The following is a 26,360-nucleotide window of genomic DNA, read 5'->3' as shown; positions in this document are numbered from 1 at the left end:
TTGTACAACAATGTTCACTGCAGCATTATTCACAATAGCCAAAATGTCCACTAACAGAAGAATGGATAAACCAATGTGGTATATACACACAATGGGATATTGCTCAGCCATAAAGAGAAATGAGGTTCTGGTGCATGCTACAACATTGATGAACCTTGAAAACATTATGGTGAGTGGAACAGTCATAAAAGGATAAATATTGTTTGATTCCACTTACATAAAATATCTAGAACAGGCAAGTATACAGAAACCAGAGTTTATCAGTGATTACCAAGGGTGGGTGGAAATGAGAGAAAAGGGGGTCTCATTGCTTCGGGGACACTGAGCTTCTGTTAAGGGTGATGGAAAAATTTGGAAATGGATAATGGTGATGGTTGGACAACACAATAAATATAATGTCAATGAATTGTACATATAGAAAATGTTTTGTTACATATTTCAGGCGCACACAAAAAAATTCGGAGCTGTAATACCAAGTTAACTGCTCTATCTTCTATTTTAAGTTGAATCATATTTCAGTTTCAATCTGGAAACTGCCAAATGTTCAAAGTATTTCACAGTCACAAGTTGCAACTTATCTTTCATGTCCACATGTGAGACCAAGCCGTGTTTTACTTGTTTAAATTTTATTATCATTGTCATTAGTAATAAACCAGTAGAAACTGGATAACAAAGGGAAAAGCTCAGGATAAATAACTTCTTCCTTATGAATACGCACACCCTCCTTTGTGAGTTACTTCCTCCTCATATTCTGTCCTATTGTACAAATAGTATAAAAAAATAGTCCACAAAACAATGTAAGCACTGGATACCACTTTCCGGACAAAGGACCCAAATATGGAGAGTTTCAGGCTGACTCGTGGCTTAGATTACCAGCTTCTCCACACTAAGCGTACTTGTGGTTTCATCCTCTTCATTTGACCCAAAATACCCAGGCAGGTCAAGCATCCTCTGCTCGGCCTCTGTCAGGCCAAATGATGTGTTGTCATAGAAGGCAAACTCAGGGTGTGCTGGGAAGCTCTGACATTTGTCTTTTCTACAGTGAGAAGGACTCAGAGGGCTGGGGCAAATGGGAGAAGGCTGTTTCCTCGAAACACTCCTGTGGCTGGGAGACGGTCCCCTTCGAGCTCTGTGAGGCTCCATTCTCTCAATTCCTGCCACTAACCCTGCCTGGCGATCCCCCAGGTCTGGTTTCCTCGTGGGCTGCCCTAAGGTGTGAGACTTAGTGAGAGGGCTTAATGGACCACTGGTTCCACCTGCTCCTTGGAAATGCTCCAATTTCTCAGGAAACAGGTGGGTGCCTCGACTGGGAGGTCTAGCCCTGTCTTCTGCCTGGTCCCAGGTCTGTGTTCTACAGCTGTAGGTGGGGGCCTGCCGTGGAGTCAGGGTGGACATGCTCCTCTCCCGGAATGGCCGGGCCTGCTTGGTCTCATGAAAACTAGCAGTCCTTCTGAAGTGGGAATTCCTGGGATGGCTCCTCTCAGATTGGCCCCCTCTGCTGCCCATGTGCCTCATCTGTGACTTGCGGATTAGGGTCTGGCTGGGGCTTACTGCACAACTGGCCTGAGAGACATTAAAATCCAGCATGGAGGGAGGCCTTTCCCCAGTACTGACCATTGCCTGGTCCAGAAATGGGGATTTGATCCGGAACTTATTTGCCACAGCTTCTTCCGGGCTCTCCAAGTCTAAGGGGGGGCTGGTGGCAGCATCGATAGCAGTATCTGTCAGGGGACTCTGAGACACGTGGTACACTTTGGTGGTTTCTGTCAGGCCTTTCTTCTTCATCTCTTTCAGCTGCTGCTGGGCAAGGCGGTAGCTAAACAGAGGGGGGATTATCTTCTGGGCATTGGACTGGAAGCTCTCGCTGCCAGAGGCATCGTCCTCGGGAGTCACTGGCACATTCCGCCTATAGGTCAAAGGTATGCCCATCTCCCCCGGGCTCACCAAGGGCCCATCTCCCCCATCCGAGAAGCTCCCGCGCTGCTCAGTCAGTTCGCAGATGTTCTCCTCATCCGAGTTCTTCCGGAAGCTGGGGGAGTGGATGGAGCTGTGTCGAGCAGGAGTGCCACACTTGGGAGCACGGCCAAACTTCCTCCACAGCGTGATAAGGACAGTGGCAACGATGATGAACAAGCACAGGGACATCCCAGTGACCGTCACAATGTTGCTGGGTTTCACTGGACCTTGGGGCTGAAGAGGAGAAGGGCTAGATGCCTGGAAAGCTTGAAAAAAAAAAAAAAAGAACAAATGCATTCTGTACTACTGTTTCCTCTGAGTGCTTATGAGATCTCTGAGTGGCTTGCTGTCATTATTTAGCAGTTAAAGGAAAAAACAGAGCAAACAAGGATTTCTGGTTTTAAGTCTGTATCTCTGCTGGCAGCAGAAGCCAAACAGCGTCATCAACAAAGTGGAAACACTGCGAAGACAGACACTAGGGAAGTGAAAGGACCAACTCATCCATGATCAAGGTGCTCACTAGCTCCTGCTGCTCAGCGCTGCCACCTGATGAAAGGTGTCTCAAATATCCTACAAGGAAGCTGCATGTAGAAAATTTCAAGAAAAAATCAAGGTTTTTGCTGAAGATAATTTAACATGGGCTATTAGAGTAGGAATCGACTCAACGGCAATGGATTTTCTTTGTTTTTGGTATTAGTTAAGTGTATCTTTCAGATGCACATCCTAAAATTCTTAACAAATAAAAAAAACTTGAAATGTGAAATAATTAGGTAGGTTATGCCTAAATTTGCACATCTCAAGAGAAATTACTAAGTGAAAAGAAGACTTTTGGCAATATATTACAACCCATTTCCCCCTTATATCCAGAAGCTGTCTTTGCTAAGTGTTGATGCATCTGCTTTCTCAGTTGTTCTAGATGCTGTCTGTGCCACTTCCTACCTTTACTGTCCTTCTGTGCATGTTGATTTTTCTGCTGCTTCCTTGTTCTCTCAAATTGCTTTGTCCCACAGTCATCAAAATGTTTCATCCAGAAGCAAACACCATCTGGGCCTCAGCCTGTTCTGCCACCAAAACACCTAGACGTCAACTAATCCCACCAGGCCTTAACTCTTCCCTCCTTGGTCTTTGCCTAAAATTCAGGCCCTTCCAGCCACTTGTCCTATCTCTTTTTTTCTTATAGGCTTATTGCCACCCACTTTGTGCTTCATCTCCTAGGCCTATCCTCCACTGCTCCCCTCTCTCCTTTTCCTGTACATGATGGGACACTGGATAACCAAACTCAACATCCTGAACCTTCCACAACACACTTCCTTCACCTCCTTGCCTCATCTGAGGCCTGGAAGACACTCAGGACAGTTTCCCCTCTACCTTCTCTGCTGAAGAGCTGTTACGCATACTTCATTCATACACATAGCCAGCAATGTGTATGAGTGCATTCCAACCAATACTCCTTCACATCCATGTGTACTTCTGTGATGCTGACACCATCCACCTTAACCCTCTTTGTGCTCCCTCGACACCGTCATCTACCAACTGCCTCATCTGTCAATCACTCTAGCACCTGCATCCCAGTCCTTCTCACCATCCTATACCTAGTACCATCCTAGGTGACTTCAGAGTCCACTGGGGTTGTCCAGCCTACACATTAGACCTTTCTATCATTCACAGCTGTGCCTCTTTTGCAATCTTAAACTTCATCTCCCACTCGCAGCTGTATTCTCCCCTCTCACTTACTCAGTATTACTACACTGGCTACTCAACCTCACTGAGACTTCCGATTTTACAACCCCTCCATTTTCTGCCAATCTACCATTTGCCTCCTGGTTTCACTTCTCTCCCTAACCAACCTAGACCCCTGATTCATCACCTGAACTATTCTCTTTCCAATATCCTCAACTTTACTGACTCCCTAATACGGAACTACAAGATACCCCTTTCCCTGTTCTTCAGCAAAAGTTCAATCCTAGATAAACGCAGATATCTACATTCTTAGCTGCTGACCCCAGGCCACGAGCACTGGAAAAACACAGCCAGGCAGACCAGTGCCTCAACGTACTTACAGCATTCAGCCGAAGATGGGGCCTTGGTGCTGCCCACAATCCTCTCACGGGCGCCTGAGCAACTCTATTTCCATACTCTGTAACACCTGCTTCAAAGTCTCACAACTTTCCTCAAGGCCTCGACCCAACCCCCTTCTTCGGAAGTCTCTTAGGCATCAGGAAAGTATACCCCAGGCCACCCCGTAAACTTAACAGTAGGCACAGCTACTATTTACCTCTTTCTCTCCGGAATCAGTGGGAGAGGTCTCCTTCTATGAAAGGCAAGTCCACCAACAAATGCTCTCTAAGCTACCAGCTATCTGTCTTCTCGTCTATGTAGCACCTTCCCCTCAGCACAGAAATATGCTCACGCTTTTCTCACTTTAAAATGACCCTTCTCCAATGCTTCAACTACTGTCATTTCTTGCTCCTTCCTGTCCCAGCCAAGCTTATAGAAAGAAGAGTCTATATTTGCTGACTTACTGCCATTGTCACCTGTCTCCTGCAACTTGCCCCCAGGATTCCAACAAAATAGCTCCTTAGCCAAGGTCATCAATGATCTCCTGATACCCAAATTCAAAGGATTTTAGTCCTTATATTCCCTGACTTCTGCAGCTTCTTCCAACTCTCTCTCTTGGTTTCAGTGATAAAACTCACTTATGTAACTTAGAGAGAAGAGCACGAACTTTGGAGTCAGGGAGATCCAGATGTGCAGCCTGGCTCCGCTGGCTCTGCTCTCCATCTCCATGCCCAAGACTCACCATCTTCCCCGCAGAATCTGTTCCTCCTCTGGTACATCCATCTCAAGGGAAAGGCACTGCTGTCGGTTCAGCTGCCAGTACCAGAAACCTGGGTTCCCCTTGATGCCTTCCTCAACATCACTCCACACCCAGTCCGAGTTCTACCTTCTCTCCAGCCCCACTCTGCCGCTTTGCTTTTCAAATGGGTTACTGAAAACTCTCCACAGGCCCTCTGCTTCCACTCTTACCCTTTCTGACTGGAACATCACACTAGAGTCGGAGAAATCCTTCTACGATGCAGGTCCAAACCTTCAAGGCCCCTCAGGATCTGGCCCCTGCCTTCCTGCCTAGCCTCCTTTTTACCACCCCCTCCTAACATACTATCCTCCAGCCACACTAAACTCTTTCAATGTGCAGGCGTCTCGATGTGCCATCTTCTTCCAAGTCTTCATGCATTCCCAACACTGCTCCCTGTGCTCAAACTCCTTTCTCATTGAGTTCATCTGGATGACACCTACTCAGCTCTCAAACAGCAGCTTAAATTCCACCCCTCCAAGAACTGAGGTCCCAGCATCGGCTGTCACTCCTGCAAGCTTCCAGAGCAAGCTGTGGACCCTTTATCATTGTAGATCCTGTACTGTACCGTGCGTTATGCCTGCTTACGTGCCTGCCTAGCTACTGTACTCTAAGCTCCTTCAAGACAGGGACATGTTTATACTATATATATATATATTCCCAACACCAATAACTTGTACCTAGTTGACATTGAATAAGCATCTATTTAATTGATTCATGATTATTAAATAGGTAATAGCAAAATGATCAATATTCTACCAGGTAGAATGTAGGCACAACAGCAATTGGATCCTCCTATTATTACTTAAAAAGACAGACCAAATAAATGTAAAACTACTCAGATCTTGGCATAAAAACATTCTTTTAAAACCAAACCAAATTCTAAACCCCCAACCAAGTGAAAATAGTTGAATGATGAAAGCTTTGTTTCCTGACGTATCACCTCTTTCATCAGCAGTGACTGCTTACGACAGTTAGTAGCAGCGTCGCTGTTACACATTCGAAGCTCTTCCCTTAGCTATGTTACCTGGAAGTCTGGCCGGCTTCCCCGAGACCCACGGCTGGAGAAAAGCCCCCAAACTGCTGGCCTCATCCCGTCTTTCCTCCTTCACCTAAACAGAAGGGGATTTCCTAACGCTCAGCAGCCTGCACATAGGTATTTACATGTCCAAGAAGTAGAAAAAGGTTGGGTAGGACAAAGAAATTTTAATTTTTATCCATTTAAGCATTCTGAGACCACTTATACTACAAGTAGAGGTATCTGTAACACCTCGTTTGCCACTTTATAACGTAAAGGTTTCTAGCTCCCAGAGAGTATTAAAAAATTAAGATGCCAAACGCCACATTTCCCAAGAATGAATGCTAATTCCAGGTTGCTGATCCTTCTAGAAAGCCAGATTGGCCTAAATTTAAAGGCATGGCATTCAAGATAGAAAGCTAAGTATGCAATCATACCTAGGTGAGTACAAATCTATTTACTAGCTTTATGGTCTTGGGCAGGCCACTTAACCTCTCCATGCCCCGTATCCTATGGGTAAGGCACTTAGCCTAACGTGCAGTAAGATCTCAAGATGGGAGCCCAGCATAATAATAACTACCTTGTAGAGTTATTGTGAGGTTTAAGTGACATCATGTATTTAAAGTCCTGGCACAGAGCAACCATTTATTAATATTTGTCACTTTTTTTAAAAGTACAGAACAAGGTAATAGCGACTAATTTTTAAATTGAGTGTTATGGCACTTGAGATAGAAAATCTTAAGACAATATGCCATCCTAGGATTGAGAGGACAAAGCATATTTAAAGGAAGTGATACACAAGGAAGAAATTGTAGCGAGTGAAGGGAATTTATAAAGAAAAGAGTAGGTAGAGAAGAAAAGTCTTAGAAAACAGTAGGAGATAAAATTGAAGAAATAATGGATGCAGGGTGGAGGCCAGAGTCTATGAAAGAGCAGCATTCTGAGGGCTGGGAGGCAGCCCTGGGTCTGACGCAATAGGACAAAGAGAAAGCAATGCCCTCACAGAATGCTGGAATGAAGAGAACAGGCTGATGGCACTGGCTGCAAAGATACGATAACAAGAGTCTTCTAAGGCCACAGGTGAGGACTGAGTTGACACATTGCCACGTGCCTATGATTTTGGCTAAAAGGTGCCTTGAGATCCAAAAACAGAGCAGCGCCCAAGTGCTGTAGATGCCAAAGTGACGAGTATCCAGTGCCATTTTTTAACCTGGAATTGGAGAGTGGATGAAGGCAGGACTTGACAAAAGAACCTTAAGGGTCAGGACCACAGCAAAGAGCAGCCAACTAAATGGGAAGCTGGGTTATATATCAAGAGGTGGGATGATGTGTGAGACATGCAAAGATTATTTATTATTGCAGCCTGTGGTAAATGAATGGGATCAGCTCCTTAAACTGAAACAAACCTAAATGATCTATGTAAGCACCACATCTGTAGACCATGAACATTGAAAACTCATTGACTGCCTACTGATGCGTGTCTGGAAGATACCTAGAGGCTGAAGGAAAGGCCAGTCCCTAAGTGATGGCAAAAAGAATCTACTCTTCAACACCTCTCAGGTGGGGGGAAGGGCAAAGTATAAACCTAGGGCCATCCAGGGCATAAGACGAGGTGTCTTGCCCCACTTTGACAAATAAAATGGTCTATTTTATTTGTCAAAGTGGGGCAAGACACCTCGTCTTATGCCCTGGATGGCCCTAGGTTTTTCTCCCCATCATCCTCAGACTTCTCTGGGATGATGGGGAGAAAAATTAAGGAAAAATTTTGGTGAGAGGGAAGCAAAGGAACAAGAAATAACATTTAAAAAAAAAAAAATCTTGGTCAGAAAGGATAACCCCATTTTTGTATTTTTAAAAATTAGTACAGGCAGTCCCCGGGTTACAGACATCTGACTTACTTACAACCCATAGTTACAAACCATCCCCATTAAAGCCTATATTAAAAATTCAATGTGCACACAATGGTTTATAATAACAAACAGGAGCTACTTTGCAACACGCATCAAAACGTTATTACGGTATTATTATATTAAAGACGTTTTACTGGATCTGGAAGTGTTTCTTTAATGTTTTTATGCATAGATAAGTACACTATATATTGTATACTAAGATGAACACTTGACTGATGTTAGATACAAACCGTACCTAACTGTTCCGACTTATGTACAAGTTTGACCTAAAGACAGACTCAGGAACAGCACTTGTTCATAATTGGGGACTGCCTGTATGTCTGCATCTTTAATTTAGAAATTTAGGTATGTTTTATTTCCTTGTCTACAATGTGTAATTCCCTTGTCACCACACTGGCAAGGTGTCCTCCCCAGTTACTCCCACTCTTAGACACACTGAACAAACACAGGGTCAGTACTGCAAAGAACAACCGAAGGTCAGTATGAGTCCACTTCTGAAGTTAGACGGGGGATTTCCAGGCAATCCTGGGCTTGATATTGCCTCTGATAGAGTCTCTGAGGAGAGAATCCTGAAGGAAGAACACCTACCATTACAGTCTTCCAGGGAACATGGGGAAGTCTCTGAAGACATTCCAGGGCAGCCAGGTCTGGAGGGGAAGGAAGTGAGACACACTCGGTGACGCTCTCTGACACCATCCCCACACGTGGCACTACACTGGCTCCACGGCTGCCACAATCCCCAGGTTTCTGCAAGGACATAAGTCATACTTTTAATGATAATTCACTTGAGAATCAGTATTTAAGCTCACCCAAATGAAGAGACAAAGTTCAAATCCCAGGCCTTGAAAAGTCAGAAAGTTAAAATGGTAGAAAGCTGGAAAGAGCGCTGCTCCTACCCTTACAACAAGAAAACGCTGGTAATTTATAAAATCATGCTGCCCACCAGAGAGCTGAGGGCATGCCAACCAGTCTGAAATATAAGGAAAGACTGGCTTCTCCAAGGAAAGACAGGACACAAACACTTGTTACCTGGGGCAGACACCAGGCACCAGACAAGCTGGTGAGAAGAATTTAGCTGAAAATTTTTAGTGAACTGCTAAAAAGCCTAGTGTGGGCTAGCATGAGAACAGAGAACCCCCGGGAGCCACAGACACAAGGGGAATTTGTGCCCACTTGTAGGTTCTTCTCACAGACCTCACTAAATGCTCACCAGAAGGACTGAGGGCAGGACAAAAGACCGGAGAAAGCCTCGCATGGGGTGGAGGCCTGAGGAGGGAAGCAGTGTCATTGTGGGAAAGTCACAGAACCTCACCCAGATTCTTCTCCCCAACAGAACAAGAGCATTAAAGCTCAGGGGAAGGGCAGCAAACCTTTTCTCCCTAAAGGCACAGGTTAAGACCCATTACTAGTGGGAAATAAACCAAAACCCAGTGCAGTCGAGTTAATTCTGACTCATAGCGACCCTATAGGAAAATTAAAAAAAAAGTCTTTACCTCTGGGGAGGGACAGAAAACATCCTAGGCCAGACTACTAGAGATCTTTTACCACTGGGGAGGAGTAGGGTCATCAAGAAGCCCTCGTTCCTGAGGCTGAGCGATGAAACACTTGCCTAAGACTGAGGCTAAACCAGAACAGAGAATGTCCTCCCAACCCCAACCACCAAGCCAGGAATCACTAAGTATCAAATAATAGCAATGTACGCCTGGGAGAGAGGCAACAGTGACAGATGACAACTTGTCTGATACAGAGGCTCAGGCCTAAAGCTAAGAGTGGAATAGAAATGCAGAGAAAAACCCCTGGCAGTCCATCCCCTACCCTAAACACAAAGTAACACTAGAAAAAATTGAAGTCTGTGGTACATTGAAGCTAGACATGTTGTCATTAGGTGTCTTCAAGTTGGTTCCAGCTCATAACAACCCTATGTACAACAGAATGAAACACTGCCCAGTCCTGCACCATTTTCACAATTGTTGCTATGTTTGAGACCATTGTTGCAGCCACTGTGTCAATTCATCTCTTGAGGATCGTTCTCCCTTTCACTGACCCTCTACCATAATGATGTCCTTCTCCAGGGACTGGTCCCTCCTGATAACATGTACAAAGTACGTGAGGCTAAGTCTCACCATCTTTGCTTCTAAGGAGTTTGGTTGTACTTCTTCCAAGACAGATTTGTTCTGCCTTTGCAAAGAATGGGAATTGCCAGAACACTTAATTGTGCTCATGCCGAACCTGTTCAGAGAACAAGCAGCAGTTGTTCGAACAGAACAAGGGGATTCTGCATGGTTTAAAATCAGGAGGCTGGCCATAGGAACAGCAAAAACCCAAACTCGGCTCAACTCCTAGCTATACTGACTCAATCCCATAGTAAAGCCCTAGTAAGAAAACAGGGGTGTGTCCATTTCCAGACCTAAATATTATTTACCTTAGTGTCTACAGGCATAAAAAAGATGTCCAGCTTTTAACCAAAAATCAGACATACAAAGAAGTGAGAAAAAACAAATTACATCAAGAGACAAAGTAATGAAGAGAACCAGATTTAGATATAACCTAGGTATCAGAACTATCACTGAAACTATTTAAAATAACTATGATTAATATGTTAAAGACTTTAGTGGAAAAGTTGAACAACATGCATGAACAGATGGGAAATTTCAGCAGAGAGTTAGAGACTAAAACAAATCAAATGGAAATGCCAGAAATGAAAATCATAGTGACAGAGGTGAAAAATGTCTTCTACAGGCTCAACAGTAGACTCAATTCAGCTGAGGAAAGAAACAGTAAATTTGAATACAGATCAGTAGAAATCACCCAAACTTAAGCTCAATGAGAAAAATAAGAGTGAATAAAATAGAACAGAACAACCAAGAACTGTGGGACAATATCAAATAGTCTATCATACTTGCAACTGGAATGTCAGAAGAAGACAGAATGGGATAGAAGAAATACTTGAAGAGATAATATCCAAGAATTTTCCAGAATTAATGAAAGACAGCAAACCGCAGACCCAAGATGCTCAAGAAACACTAAGCAGATTAAATATAGACAAATAAAAACTGAGACACATCACACTCAAACTGCTAAAACCCCAAAACAAACAGCAAATCTTGAACGTAGGGCAGGAAGGTGGGGGTGAGAACACATCACATATACGATAAGGAAGCATCTCTGCAGACTTCTTGTCAGACTTCATGCCAGCCAGAAGACGACCGAGTGATACACCTGAAGTACTGCAAGGAAAACCTATCAACCCAGAATTCTGTACTCGTGAAAATACCTTTCAAAAATGAAGAGAAAAAAAAAAGAAGGCTTTTTCAGACAAACAAAAACTGAAGGAATTCATTTCCAGCAGGCTTTCATTACAAAAAATGTTAAAAAAAAAAAAAAAACCCTTCAAAAGAAGGAATATGATACTAGATAAAAACTTGGATTTATAAAAGAAATGAAGGGTGCTGGAAATGGCACATATGAAGGGAAATACAAAATTCATTTTTTAAAATAATATATTGCTTGAAGGTAAACTGAGAGTAATTAAAGTATATTGTAAATTCTAGGACAACCACTAAAAAATTTTAAGGTGTAAATAATAAACCAATAGTGGAGTTAAAGTCAATACTCAATACAAAAGAGGCAGGAAAAAAGAAACAAAGAACAAAAGAAATAAAGTACAAAACTAGAAAGATGGCAGATTTCAATCCAACCAGATAATCATTACATTAAATATAAATCTAAACACACCAATTAAAAGAGATTGTCAGGTTGGGTAAAAAAAAAGAAAAGAAAGCAAGATCTAACTACATGCTATTGAAAATAAATCCACTTAAACATAAAGATACAGGTTAAAAGTAAAAGAAAGGAAGAATATATACCTTTGCAACATTAATCAAAAGAAAGCTGGAGTGGCTACATTAATATCAGACAAAGCAGGCTGCAGAACAAGAAACACGGGGGACAAAGAGGAACACGCCGATAAGGGAGTCAATTGAGCAAGAAGCCTTGACAATCTTAAATGGGGGTGCATCTGACACTAGAGTTCAAAATACATAAAAAAACACTCCCCACCATCCAATAACCAAAACCAAAAACCAAACCCACTGCCGACGAGTCGATTCCGACTCATAGCAACCCTATAGGACAGAGTAGAACTGCCCCATAGAGTTTCCAAAGAGCGCCTGGCAGATTCGAACCGCCAACCTTTTGGTTAGCAGCCACAGCACTTAACCACTACACCACTGGGGTTTCCGAACATCCAAAGTGGGTTGATTAATGCAGACTTCTGTTCCAAGGAGGTGTGCAATCACTGCCAGACAAAGTAACTAAATAGTCCTCCATGAAGACTTACCCTAAGTCTCTTCTCTATAAGTATGCATCCAACCCCAAGACCCATCAGGTCATGCTAATACCAGGTACCGAAACATCCTCTGCACAAAAGTATCGCCTCATTTTCTAGGGACAAAAACTTATAGTGCAGTCAAAGTGATACGAAGCCTGCACAAACATACAGGGAACGTGTAAGGCAGATGCATTCTCGCGTGAGCCAAGTGGTACAATCTTTGGGGTGAGTCATGGAATATGAGTTCTTCACAGCAATTAAAAATCTCTGAGGATTTTCACAAGAGTGGAAGCATTACAAACAAGTATCCTGGACCAGCATCAACTGAGGTGTGGTAATTATGTTCCATTCAGAGGTCCAACTGAACACAATATTGGTTCTGTGCCTCCCAGATGACAACTGCAGCTCCTCACAGGGCAGAACAGAGTTGGCTTTGTCCTCGAGACTTCTGGGCTCTTCAGACACTAAGCCCCCAGTGCTTACAAAGCTTTGGGAATCTTATTTTAAAGTCTCTCTAAGTTAAAGTACTATGATTTATTTTCGAAAAATCTACTGAGAATCCCGCTACTTTGTAACTGAAATTGCAAATTAAGTCAACATATAGTTTATCCTTCCCTTTTGCTCATATTTAAGACCACAAAAGGTCTTCTTTTACTTTATATAAATATAATTTATTTAAATACATAAAAGTCTTTTGTCATAAACCAAAAAACAAAAATTCCATTCATGGGGGCCAGAAAAAAAAAAAATCAAACTTTCTGATAAAAACATGAATCTTAGTGTCAAAAATCTTATTTTGAAATGTTGTGTCCTTTTCTTTTGAAAGTAAAATCATGGTTTGAAGAATAATGAACAATTAAAAAAATGAGCATTTGAATTAATTTTTATGCTTCCTTACTTCTAAATCAAATTAAATCAATTTAACTCTACAGGAAACCAGTCAGATAACGCAATGGACAAAGTTAATCAGGCAAATTAAAAAAAGAAAAAAAAAAAAAACCTTAAGTAACTCTATCTGATCCCTGAAGACATCTGCTAATAACTTTGAGAAAAATGCTTGGCAACCTGGAAATCATAAGACAACCACAGTTCACGTATTAGAAATGAATAGATCACCAGGTCTTTCTTCTGAGGTGCCAGTGTCAACTGTTCTTCATTAAATTAGATAAACACATGCTACATACAGTCCGTAATATGTCCTAAAGGAATCTGGAAGGAAGACAGGAGTTCTACCATGCAGAGGGGTTTACTAGTTCATTCACTTTTGGAGAACTGTAGAGTATTACAGCATTCAAGGGTCTGGATATATCAATTTCTAAATTATATTTTCTAGATTTAAGTGAACTAACTCACAAAAATGGACAAGTAGCTTTAAAAGACTGGCAAAGAAGCCACAGTTTGAAGGTAATACTATTATTGCAAGCAACTGCAAACAAGAAGAAACTGACAAGGTTCCTATTCTTGGTAAAAGTTCTTGTTCAGACAAATTACAAAGAAAAACATGACCATCTAATCAGAAGATGGCCAAACCAGAAGATATCCAAAAAATTAAAATTATCAGAAAAAAAAACTATACGGAATATAGATTTATACACACTGTCATTAATTCGGAAACCCTGGTGGCGTAGTAGTTAAGTGCTACGGCTGCTAACCAAGAGGCTGGCAGTTCAAATCTGCCAGGCGCTCCTTGGAAACTCTATGGGGCAGTTCTACTCTGTCCTACAGGGTCGCTGTGAGTCGGAATTGACTCGACGGCAGTGGGTTTGGTTTTTTTTTTTGATCATTAATTCTGAAATTCATCTTAAGTTTTGCTTTGAGATACAGAATGCATAATCCCTTTTCTGAAACCCTTGGAGCAGATGTGTTCAGAATTTAGAACTTTTTAGATTTTTGAAAGTTATTACAACGCCTGTGCCATATGTGCTAACATTCCCCAAGCAGATTCTCGGGCAGCATCCCATAATCAAACACATTAACATTTCTGCAAAAAAATATAAATATTCACACTAAATAGGATAAATAAAAACCATAAATAGGCAGCTTTGGCAATATCCATTACATATTTGCTGTAAACTGTTATTTACATCCTATCTTGGGGTCCTAAGACATTTAGAAATGAGACAAATACAAAAACCAAATTAGTCCATTTTCAAAAAGAACTAATAAGAAATTCAGAGTGAGTCAGTGCCTCACGCAAGTCATGGTAGCTCAGTGGGGTTCCTAATGCTGCCATTTGACACAGTCTTCACTGGTCAGAGCTGTCAATTTAAACGGAAAATGAAAAGAAGGTAACTCAGTTCAGTCATAAACTTATATACTAAAACACAGGAAAGCACTAAGGTTCCTTTCTCTAGCACACATTTCTTTCATCAGCCTAACAGAGTCAGAGCCAACGTCTGTCTGACACACAGAGAATCTGGGTCCCCAGCTTTTGCTCCTCAGATGATCTGTTTGGCTGTGTTGAGCTGTGCCTAGTTGCTGTAGCATGGGCAGCCCCCCAGGTGGCCCCTGACTACCGTCAATCTGGACATAAAAACAGCTCCCTACTGTGTCCCTTTCCAGCCTCTTTTCCCTGCTGCTGCCTCAGGAGCTTCTGTGAAAAACAATCCAGTCTTTAGACACTGAGTGAAGAATCTGTGGAACGCCCAGCCGCTTCGAGAACCAACAAGGTAGACCTCCTGTCCCCAGATGTCTCTAATCAAATGGCCTGAATTTCTTTACTTTCCTGATTAGTTTCCATTAAATTCAGTCAATTAGATTTTTTCCTTCTATCAAGTATCTTCTTTTGAAAGGTCAAACACATTAAATTAGTTCAATCAAACTGTTTTTCTACTAATACCTAGCTGAGACCAACCACAATTCAATTCAATTCAATTTTCAATTTAATAGACATCTATTGAGCACCGGTTAATGTGTCAGGCCTACTGAGTGGGACAAATGAAGACTGTAAACAGCTTCAAGGCAGCACGAGTCAGTTTTTGCCACCAAATGAGCTTCCCCAATGGGGAAAGGGAGTGACGTTAAACAAGCAACTACAGGATGCCACGCCGGCTGACAGCCAGGGGAATCTAACTTTGCTGCAAGGTTAGAAGAGTCATTCAGTGGAAACTTGGGTAAGTTCAGGTGAACGTCAACCAGGTGAAGACAGAGCAGAGTGTTCACGTCTAAGCACAGAGGTAATGGCTGTGAGAAGGGCAGTCTGACAATGGAGGGCCTTGGAGTCCAGGTCAGGTTGTGGATTCATATTCTCGCGTCAAGTGAGGTGACTGAAAGGTTTGTAGCAGATGATAGTCTGAGCAGATCTGACTTTTATGCAATCCCTCCGGCTATACTGACAGAATAGAGCAGACAGAGGAGAACCAATTAGGAATCTGTTGCAAGTATCCAAGTAACGGAAGAAAAGCCAAAACCAAACCCTTTGCCACCGAGTTGTTTCAGACTCATAACGACCCTACAGGACAGAGTAGAATTGCCCTGGAGGTTTCCAAGGAGCGGCTGGTGGATTCAAACTGCTGACCTTTTGGTTAGCAGAGCACCACCAGGGTTCCAGGTAAAGGAAGAAGCAAAACAAAACCAAACCCGTTGCCGTTGAGACAATTCTGACTCATAGCGGCCCTATTCCAAGTGGTTTCAGTGGAACTGAAGAGAAACAGAGATTCCGGCACTGAGGAGACAAAATCTACACAACTTAATGATTTGTTACTGACTTACTGTAATGACTTAGTATTGACTGGTAGTGAAGGAGAAGAGTCTGAATAATGAGTTGAATGGAAGAGTCATACACTGAGGAGCAGGTTTAGGAGGTAAGATGAGGGATCCAATCCTAGACATGTTATGCTTGAGGGCCTGGGAGATGTCTTATAGGTGACAGCTATTGAACAGCAGTTGGATGTGCAGGAAGAACTGGGGAGAGACACTGACCTGGGGAGAGACGCTGACCTGGAGGCATCAGCATCAAAATAGTAACCAAAGCCAGGTGTGTAAACAAGACCACCTAGCAAGTGTGTGAAGGAGGGAAGAATGCAGATGAAGACCAACACATAAGAGCTGAGACAAGGAGGTGGAACCCACAGACAAAGATCAACACCTAAGGGCTGAGACCAGCAGGTGGAACCTGCAGATGAAGACCAACACCTATGGCTGAGAAGAGGAGGTGGAACTTGCAGACAAAGACCAACACGTAAGAGCTGAGACCAGGAGGTGGAACCGGCAGACGAAGACCAACACATAAGAGCTGAGACCAGGAGGTGGAACCTGCAGATGAAGACCAACACCTAAGGCTGAGACGAGGAGGTGGAACCAGCAGACGAAGACCAACACCTATGGGCTGAGACGAGGTGGTGGAACCCATGGACGAAGACCAACACCTAAGGCTGAGACGAGGAGGTGGAACCTGCAGACAAAGACCAACACATATGGCTGAGAAGAGGAGGTGGAACCCTCAGGCCAAGAAAACCACGAATGAACCTCCAGAGAGGTAGGAGGTGAACAAGGTAAGCACAGCGCCTCAGAACCAAGGAGTGACTGCGTCTAGAGGGGGAAGCATCGAACAAGATGAGGACTGAAAACTTCCTGGGTTTTGGGACCCAGAAGCCATTCACCAGCTGCTTTAGTGAGAACATTTTCAGGGGAGGGGTGTGAGGTAGAAGCCAGTATGGAGTAGGTTGAGAAAGTGAATATTGGTGAAGACAGGGAAATGAACCCCAGATTGTAGACAACTCTTCCAAGAAACTTGGCTATAAAAGGAAAGAGGGTGATATCTGGGGAAGAACATGGGGCTGAGTGAGGGTGTTTGTTTTGTTTTTAGATAAAAGAATTATAAAGGGGACAGTTAAAGACAGAAGACAGAGAAGATATTAATAAAAGGTTCCTGAAATGAATGGAGTGGGTAGGATCCACAGCGGAGAGGGAAGGTTGATCTTACATCAGAGGCACAATGCCTCTTCCATGATAACAGGAAAGGAGATGGTCTGATGCCTGGGGAGGTGTAGATATTTTGGTGGGAGGCTGAGGGAGATGCCACCTGATGGCTTCCAGCTGCTGAGAATTAAACAGGAGGCAGGGACTGAGAACGGAGGCCTGAAAGAACTCTGTGGAGAACGGAGCACAAGCTGGCCAGGGTGCCACGTTAGGGAATGTGGAGGGCCCAGCTGAGGGTGGAGGCATGATGCATCCACAGTGGCGCTAGTCTACCTGGCTGAGCCCTTCTCCTACAGCCTCAGCAGCTTCAGTAGTGGCTGAATTCACGTAGAGCTGGGACCTGGCCAGGCAGGTGCATCAGAAGCACAACAGGGCAAAGGCGTTTAGGATACTGGTATGACAGTGATTTGAGGGATGGGCCACAGCATATAAGCTGGATAGAGAAGTGAAGACAATGAAGTGGCCAAAGGATGGTGAAAGAGCTGAAGCAAAGCAACCACTAAGGAGAAAAGTGGATAAATTTGAATCAAGGAACACTTAGGGTTGCAGACAAAGCAAGTCAGAGGCTTGGGGCAGTAAGGGGGCGCTGGGCTTACTGGGCTGAAGCGCAGGCAGTGAAAGAGGAGAGCAGCATGTAACGGAACCACAGTCTCTGCCAAATTAAACTGCTTGCTTGCAGACAGGCCTGAACCCAGAAAAATGAAAAGATATGCAAAGAAGAGGCTTCAGGATGGATGAAATTGTAATAATCGCCCTTCTCTGTGATTACCACCACCAGGTGCCGTCACCTCAGCTGACTCATGGTGACCCCATGTGTCACAGTAGAATTGTGCGCCACAGGGTTTTCAATGGTTGACTTTTCAGAAGTAGGTCACCAGGTCTTTCTTCCGAGGCATACTTGGGTAGACTCAAACCTCCAACCTTTCAGTTAGCAGCCAAGCGCGTTAAACATTCGCATCACCCAGGGGCTCCTCTTTTTGATTAGGTAGGGCATTACACAAAGAGTACAGAATTTGAAGATTTTTTGGAAACCTTTGAAATCTCACTAAAGAGGCTTCATTTCCATACTGAATGACAGAGAAAAAAGAGAGATGCTCAGCTAGGGGAAGCCAGAAGTTACTAAATTCAAGCAAACTAAACTTCATTTTGGGATTTAGCTTTGGATTCTGATCATATCTGCCATGGACTTGCTATGTGATGTAACAATGTTTAAATATAATGTAACAACAGTTAACTTTTACTAAGTGCTTTCTATGTGCCAGCACAGTGGTTAAGAGCTCGGCTGCTAACCAAAAGGTTGGCAGTTTGAATCCAGTGGGGCAGTTCTACTCTGTCCTATAGGGTCACTATGAGTCAGAATCGACTAGATGGCAATGGATTTGGTTTTTGCTTTTTTATTCTAAGACCTTTACATGTTTTATTCAGTCCTCTCTGAGGTAGATACTTTTATTATCCTCATTTTAGTTATGGGGAAACTGAGACCTAGAGTGGTTACCTAAGCAGCAGGCTTGGTCTCTTAATTTTTCAGATGAGAATGACAATGCCAGTTGGGACATTATGAGAAGTGAACCATAAAAATAATGGAATATTCACCTAATGGAATATTATGCAAAAATTACGAACAATGATGAATCTGTTAAACATAACATGGAGGAACCTGGAAGGCATTATGCTGAGTGAAATACATGAGTTGCAAAAGGACAAATATTATATGAGACCACTATTATAAGAACTAAAGGAAAAGTTTAAACACAGAAGAAAATATTCTTTGATGGTTACCAGTGTGGGGAGGGAGGGAGTGGGGTATTCACTAATTAGATAGTAGACAAGAACTACTTTAGGTGAAGGGAAAGAAAACACACAATACAGGGGAGGTCAGCACAACTGGACTAAACCAAAAGCAAAGAAGTTTTGTGAATACAACCAAATGCTTCAAAGAGGCCAGAGTAGCAGGGACAGTGGTCTGGGGACCATAGTTGCAGGCAACATCTAGGTCAACTGGCATAACAAAATCTATTAACATTCTGTACCCCACTATGGTGAGTGGCATCTGGGGTCTTCAACACTAGCAAGTGGCCATCTAAGATGCATCAATTGGCCTCAACCCACCTGGAACAAAGGAGAATGAAGAACACCAAAGACACATGGTAAAGAGGAGCCCAAGAGACAGAAAGGGCCACATAAACCAGGGACTACATCAGCCTGAGACCAGAAGAACTAGATGGTGCCCGGCTACCACCAATGATTGCCCTGACAGGGAACACGATGGAGAATCCCTGATGCAGAACAGTGGGATGCAGATCTCAAATTATCATAATAAGACCAGGCTTAACGGTCTGAGACTAGAGACACCCCAGAGGTCATGGTCCCCAGACCCTCCGTTAGCCCAAGGCTGGAACTATTCCCGAAGCCAACTCTTTAGACAGGAACTGGACTATAAGATAGAAAATGATACTGGTGAGGAGTGTGCTTCGTGGCTCAAGTAGACACATGAGAATACGTGGGCAGCTCCTGTCTGCAGGGAAGATGAAAAGGCAGAGGGGGACAGGAGTTGGTTGAATGGACACAAGGAATACAGGGTGGAGAGGAGGAGTGTGCTGTCTCAGGGGGAGAACAGCTAGGAGTACATAGCAAGGTGGGTATAAGTTTTTGTATGAGAGACTGACTTGATTTGTAAACTTTCACTTGAGGCACAATAAATAAAAAATAAAAATGGAATATTTCAAAGAAAATTAAGTCCATTTAAATTCTAAATAATAATTTTGATGACACGAAGGCACCAATTTGATGGATTTTTTTTTTTTTAAATCTTAATACCAACCTATAGTTCTCTGAATTAGCATGCACTCTTTCTCCTTTGTGGAAAAATGGCTTCTGCTTGAAATGCCAAAGTCAAAGCAGTATTTGTTTTTCCCCATGTCAAACAGACTGCAGTTAAATACCGTCCTTCTCTCTCCCAGGTTGAGGCTGTTTTCAGTCAGCCGAGCGGCCCCTTCCCCAGGGCGTCTGGGGGCCTCCTTGAAGACAGCGATCACTCCCTGCACAAAGATGCAAGGCGGAGGCACCACCATCACCTCCATCACAGACTCACACATCAGGTCTGGCACCATCACCAGTTTGTATCCGAACTTCTGGGCCAGGTCTGTGGGTCCTGTGGAAGTAATGACCGAGTTGCGGCCAAGTAGCTTCAGCACTACAGTAACATAGGCTTCCGGCCCCACAGGTGCACAGCCAAACTCAATCCACTGACCTTGACAGAGTTCTGCCCTTTTGCTCGTTCTTATTTCCAGGGGCTGTCCCTGACTACTTCTCGCCTCGGGAAGACTGTTGGTGAAGATGACATCCACCAAGATGTCGGGCTTGTCCACAGGGAATGCACACAGTGGTTGATTGGTAAAAAGACCCACCTGAAAGGTGCCCTCTGCTGCATTGGAGGTCCTGTTTAAGTCAATATGAAAAACTGGCCACTCCACCTTCAGAAAGGCACTTCTCTCCCACCAGGGGACTGCAGGACTATTGTCTGCTGTTTCCAAAGCCATTGTGAACCAGTAGTCACCAGCCTCCTTGAAGTAGAAGCACTCAAACTCAAGTGTTCCCTGGGACTGGTTGGTCAGAAGGTATTTGGTGGTAACAGTCTGGTTGGTGTTGGCTTCCAACAGCAAGACAGATACATTCCTCAACGTGCCATTAGCACCATCAAGATACTGAAAATCCACAGACACCGTGTTGTTGCTCAGCGCTACATGGCTTGGCTCTCCCAAGAGGAGGTACTCAGCTTCGCCAAAAACTGAAAGGAATGGGTCAGAATGGGTTTTAAAAAGGAGTAACTGAGTGCTTCCCATAACCCAGGCATTATATTGTACATTTCTCCCTCAAATGGGCTGGAAATGGATAACACAGACACAGTTGATGAGTTCCAGCCACAGCAGACAGGAGTAGTACACTAAAGAGACCCAGCTGCATTACTGTAGAACTCTTGTTCCTGCAGACAAGGATACATTCTCATTTAGAAACTACAATTTGGATTCACTATATCCTGGGCTACTACAGTGCAGTTTTCGTCTCTCTCTCCCCATTCCTTTATTGTATTTAAAGTAATTGGTGTCTCTACATAAACGGGGAAAAAACAGACCTGTGAAAATAACCTGCCTTTTCCTTTTTTTTTTTCCTTTAGTGGCATGTGTATTCTATGCTCATTCAACTTTCATCTTTATATTCCAGTAAGATATTTTTCTCTCAAAAACAAAAATCTTTGCGTACTTTAACTGGAGAATCTGAATGTGTTTAATTATCATTGTGAAACCAAGGACACTTTTATAAGTTTTTGCATGAAAACTGTTATACATAGAGCAATCTGTCTTTAAAAGAAATAAGTTCCAGATTGGTTTTCCTTAAGTCAAGTGCCTTCTAATGTAAACATTTTCTTAAAAAAGAAAAATGACTGAAGAAGGTGACCTACTAGACAAAATGAACAGCACGAGTCCTGGCTCACTTAACTGGCTGCACCACTGGTTATCACATGAATCAGCATTCTCTGTATCTCGGATCACGTATTTTTTATCAAATTTGAAAAAACAACTTCCATTCCCATACCATTAACTGCTTAAATGTCTATATTTGGAAATCATCAAAAGAAAAGCAGTGAATTTTATGTCATACTGTTGAATTGATTAGTTCAGAAGTTGCATAAAACTCACTGAAAAGTGAACTAAATTTTTGGTTGGAACAAGCTGAACAGAACTAACGTTAGGCACCTACTATGTGCTCAGACTCGAGTGCCTGGGTGGTACAAATGGTTAAGTGCTCAGCTGCCAACTGAAAGGTTGCAGTTTGAGCCCACCCAGAGGTGCCTCAGAAGAAAGGCCTGGTGATCTACTTCCAAAATATCATCCGTTGAAAACCCTATGGAGCACAGTTCTACCCCGACACACACGGGGTCGCCATGAGTCAGCACTGAATCATGGCAACTGGTTTTGTGTGTGCTCAAGACATTTAAGGTGCTTCACATTCTTGATTTCATTTTATCCTAACAACAACCCTGTGGAGTCAATATTATTACTGAGGTTGAAAGAGATTAAGAAATTTATCTAAGGGCACACAACCGGCAATGATGCTCTAGCAGTGAAACTCTCTTGTCAAGTGAAATCTTTTGTACAGCTCCAATATATAAAACATGTAAGTGTGTGTTAAGTTTAAATTTATAATACTGAATTACTGAGAAATCAAAGAGAACTCAGGTCAACACGCTTGTCTCCAGTTTGCTAAAATGAGATTTGTTTTTTATTACTCTTCCTACAAAGATAAAAGTATATTTAAAATGAAATTTGAATCAAGTATGCAGAATCTCTGAAGAACCCTAAAAGAAACCAAGGTTGAAAAGATCAAAGCTGGAAAGGAACTCACTGTAGACCCTTCCCTGCCTCTTTGAAGAAAGGTCATCAACATCAATACATTTATAAATCTCACACAGGGCTTCAAACCAGTTCTTCCTGGATCAGTCATGGCCGAGGAAGTGAAACGGGACAGACCCAAATTTTTTAAATTTGGGTGAACTGTAACGATAACTGGAATGAAAAAATGATGGGTTGAGGGCCTGCTAGAAACCTAATCTCCTTCTTAGAAAACAAGGGCAGCATATGCATTGCATAGCAACAAAATCTCTCTCCCATCAGGTTTTCAGCAGAGTCAGAAACAGTGGTGCCCCACTCAAAGAAGGTGGCGGACCATGCAGCTCTGAGTGTGTGCTGCTCTCCACAGTTCTGCCAATAACTCAATCTCATGCATCAGGCTCCTGAAAGGGCTCACTACGCCTCTTCTGAGCCTCCCATTCCGGGGCTTTGACCCATAATTATTCTCCTTCCAATTATTGTTCTGGATCACCCAAATGGTAAAAATTCAGGTCTGTTCCAGTTAAGCTTCGTAGGCCATGACTAAACTGGTCTGAACCGGTTCAAAGCCCTGATCTCACATTTATGTTTCTTTATTGATACCTACAGGTCCCTACCCAGAACCAAAACCAAACCCAGTGCCGTCAAGCTGATTCTGACTCATAGCAACCCTATAGGACAGAGCAGAGCTGCCCCATGGAGTTTCCCAGGAGCACCTGGTGGATTCAAACTGCTGACCCTTTGGTTAGCAGCTGTAGCACTTAACCACTACACCACCAGGGTTTCCTACAGGTCCCCAGGTAGCACAAATGGTTTATGCTTGACTGCTAACCTAATGGTAGGCAGTTTGAACCCACCCAGCAATACTGCGGAAGATAGACCTGGTGATCCACTTCTGTTAAGATTACAGCCAAGAAAACCCTATGGAGCAGGTCTACTCTGTAACATATGGAGTCACCATGAGTTGGAATCGACTTGATGGCCAAATAACAACAACAACAACAATATAGCATTAAGTATGCTCACAATACTTACCATAGTCACAGAGTACCACCAACAATAGATTTGAAAAGTCTTTCAACATTTGTTTCATTCTGATCAGCAAAATCCCAGGTCTTTGATCTCCTCATGACCTTTCTCACATCCAAATCTTGAATTTTTTCCAAGAACACCTGAAATTAGAACCTTGGAAAATGATGGCTCTGTTCAATGCTTTTCATAAAACAGTAATGATGAAATGACAAAACCATTCTAAGAATTTAAACTTCCTAGGGTACAGTGAAAGGAAAACAGGGAGGATGCTAATTTTCCCTGGGGAAATGATCTCCGATCACACATGCCCCTTTCATTCCATTACAGTTCACTTGTTAAGAACATTCAAGAGGTAAGTCCAACACCAAGAGTATCTCTGCAGAACATCAAGCTTTATAGCACCCTTAGTGGGTGTCATTTGCTTAGAGTTTGTTGTTGCCTAATTTTACCAAAGCTAACACCCAATCTGAAGAATACATTTTCACATTATTTGTTTGGCATATCACATTGATCAACTTACTAAATTTCTGCTAAACGCTCATTTTACGTAGCCTAGAACTCTTCCTGCCTTGCTTGCACAAATAGGCTTATCACACTAAGTCTTCCCTGCAAAACTGGTGTATTATCTGGACTGTTTCATCACGCCTACATCAAAACCATCAACCCTTAAAAGAAAGAAACACCCAGAGCATTCCAATTAAATATGAACTCCATATGGCCCTGGCTTCCCTTCTATAAGACAGTCTAAAGAAAAGACAGATAAATAATAACTTTTAACTTCTGTCAGTCGTCCAATACCTGTTACTGCTGGTGTGCATAGGAAGGTAGATGACTCATGCGGCAGTCTTCTCAGACCACCTAGGAGGGCAGGGAAGACCTCGACAGCCCGTGATCCAGAGTTATCTGCAGTGACAGGCACTTATTTGATATAAACGATCTATTACACTGCAGAATAAAATGCAGGGCACTTGAGCCAGTTTTTCACATTGAGTCTAGCTGACTATGGGCTACTGAACATAAGCAAATATATATTTTCTTAACTTCTATGTTCCCATTATCCAGAGTTCATATATTTTTAAGAAGTATATTATTTTCTAAATATATTTGTGTTACATCTCTTCAGATAAGAACAGAAAGTAATGGAATTAAGGGGACTGATTGAAATAATTCCAAGTTCAATGAAAAGGAAACTGGTGTTTCTGTACTAGCTTTTTTCAATAAGTGTTGATTCAACAAAGGAAATACTGTACTTCCTCAAAGGGAAGCAGAAATCTGCAGTGCAATTATGCAGACAATTAATGCCCTCCCAACATCACTCACTCACACACACATACACAAACTCAACTTTGCTGGAATCAGCCATAAATTTGAACCAATCTCTTCCTTGAACATGGATAGGGAAAGCGGGACAAAGACTGAGTACCGGTGAGTACACAGGTGAGGCCCTTGCAGAAAACACCATCATATCCCTGGAGCAAGTGTGGGCACTTGGTACAATTAAAATGCTTCCTTTACAGTCACGGATACTCAGTAACCAAAATAAGGAAAAGAAGTAATTGATCCCTAACTCCAAAAGCTGAACTGGCTTCTCCCAAACTTCTTACTGCCTCATGTTAACGAGTTTTTAAAGAAGCCTCTAATCATAACTGATTGTGTGATTATAACACATTTTCCTTACGTATGAAAATGACCAGCAGAATACAAAATTGTGTGATAGCCTATATTTATAGTACTTTGAAACTGAATGGAAATGAAATATAAAATAAATGCGGAATTTTACTAGCTCAACCTTTAATTTGAAGAATTTAGAAGAGAACCCCCCAGAATGGAATGAAATGCAGGGTAAACAGCATTACCTTAAAAAAAAACCCGTTATGGTGGAGTCGATCTGGACTCTGAGCGACCCCATAGGACAGAACAGAACTGCCCCATAGGGTTTCCAAGGAGTGGCTGGTAGATTCGAACGGCCGACCTTTTCGTTACCAGAGAAACGCTTAACCACTGGGCCATGCCTCTTCAATCTTTTTTTTTTTTTTTTTACCTTGCTTACTTATTTTCTTCCAAATTGTCGTTTCTAATACCACAACTGGACAGTTACAATGTTTGGCTTTTGAATCGTTTTAACAAAATAGGAACTTAGGTATATTTTGTACGCAAATTCTCTACAGCATTCAGACGCATAAACATTTCTAGAACAATTCTAAATATATCAGCTGAGAGCGTGGGGGAACGTTGTGAATACTGTCAAGGGCCAACTGCATCACACTCAGCTTAGATCCCACATTTTTGCTGAAACCAGCTAAGTTAAATGCTCCTGTATGCCCCACCCTAATGTCCTGGGGTCACATGACTTGTCAAAAAGGGAAAAAATTAAAAAGAAGCAAAGTGCTTTTGTCCCTTCTGTCAAATATGCATATGCTCGTGTGTATATATATAAGTAATATTTACTGCTATTCCACAACAGCCTTTATTTCTGCACCCCGCCGAATCTGCTCACCCTGCTCCCGTGCGCGGTGCCGCTTCCCTGGGAAGCTGAGCGCGCCGCGTCCACTCGGCCTTTGAAAGGCCCGCAGATCAGGTTCATGCTCGGAAATCTAGCCTGGCCCGCGTCGTCAGTAAAAAAAAAAAAAAAAAAGAAAGAAAGAAAAAAAGACCTCTTCAAATAAGCACCGTCTGAGATGAAACCCTTTCACACAGGATTTGTTTACAGAAGAAAAGAAACGTATCCTGAAACCCCGAGTATCCCGGGACGCGGTTTTTCAAGCACCCCAGCAATTCTCACCCAGCGCTCCTCCCGGGTCAGCCCACTCGCGGCAAAACCTGCTTGAGGGGAGCGCCGGGCGCCGGTGAGAGCCGGATTCCGGGACGCGGTGGCCGACAACTTTCCGAGCTGGTCCCTGGGGGAGCGGACGGGCTGGGCGCGTCGCGGGAACGCAGCCTCCACCCGGCGCCG

At 43.0% G+C, this 26,360-nt stretch overlaps 1 protein-coding gene across 5 annotated transcripts; it reads right to left on the bottom strand.

The window, feature by feature from the left end:
* On the bottom strand, positions 1 to 26,360 carry THSD1 (thrombospondin type 1 domain containing 1). 5 transcript variants are annotated; one of them, XM_064270192.1, is made up of 6 exons: positions 26,190 to 26,360; positions 24,206 to 24,310; positions 23,411 to 23,547; positions 19,810 to 20,775; positions 8,327 to 8,485; positions 1 to 2,222 (listed from the first exon to the last, which is right to left on the bottom strand). In XM_064270192.1, exons 3-6 carry the CDS (start codon positions 23,466 to 23,468, stop codon positions 865 to 867), a joined length of 2,541 nt encoding a protein of 846 aa, XP_064126262.1. In that variant the 5' UTR covers positions 23,469 to 23,547; positions 24,206 to 24,310; positions 26,190 to 26,360; the 3' UTR covers positions 1 to 864. The 5 variants fall into 5 exon arrangements, with proteins under 5 accessions (XP_064126262.1, XP_023407124.2, XP_064126263.1 ...); XM_023551356.2 differs by lacking the exon at positions 26,190 to 26,360 and adding an exon at positions 25,905 to 26,007; XM_064270193.1 differs by lacking the exon at positions 24,206 to 24,310.

Source organism: Loxodonta africana, chromosome 17 (genome assembly GCF_030014295.1).
Source record: "Loxodonta africana isolate mLoxAfr1 chromosome 17, mLoxAfr1.hap2, whole genome shotgun sequence".
Lineage (NCBI taxonomy): Eukaryota > Metazoa > Chordata > Mammalia > Proboscidea > Elephantidae > Loxodonta > Loxodonta africana.
Note: the sequence above shows the minus strand (reverse complement) of the source record. Positions and strands in the feature narration are given on the sequence as shown.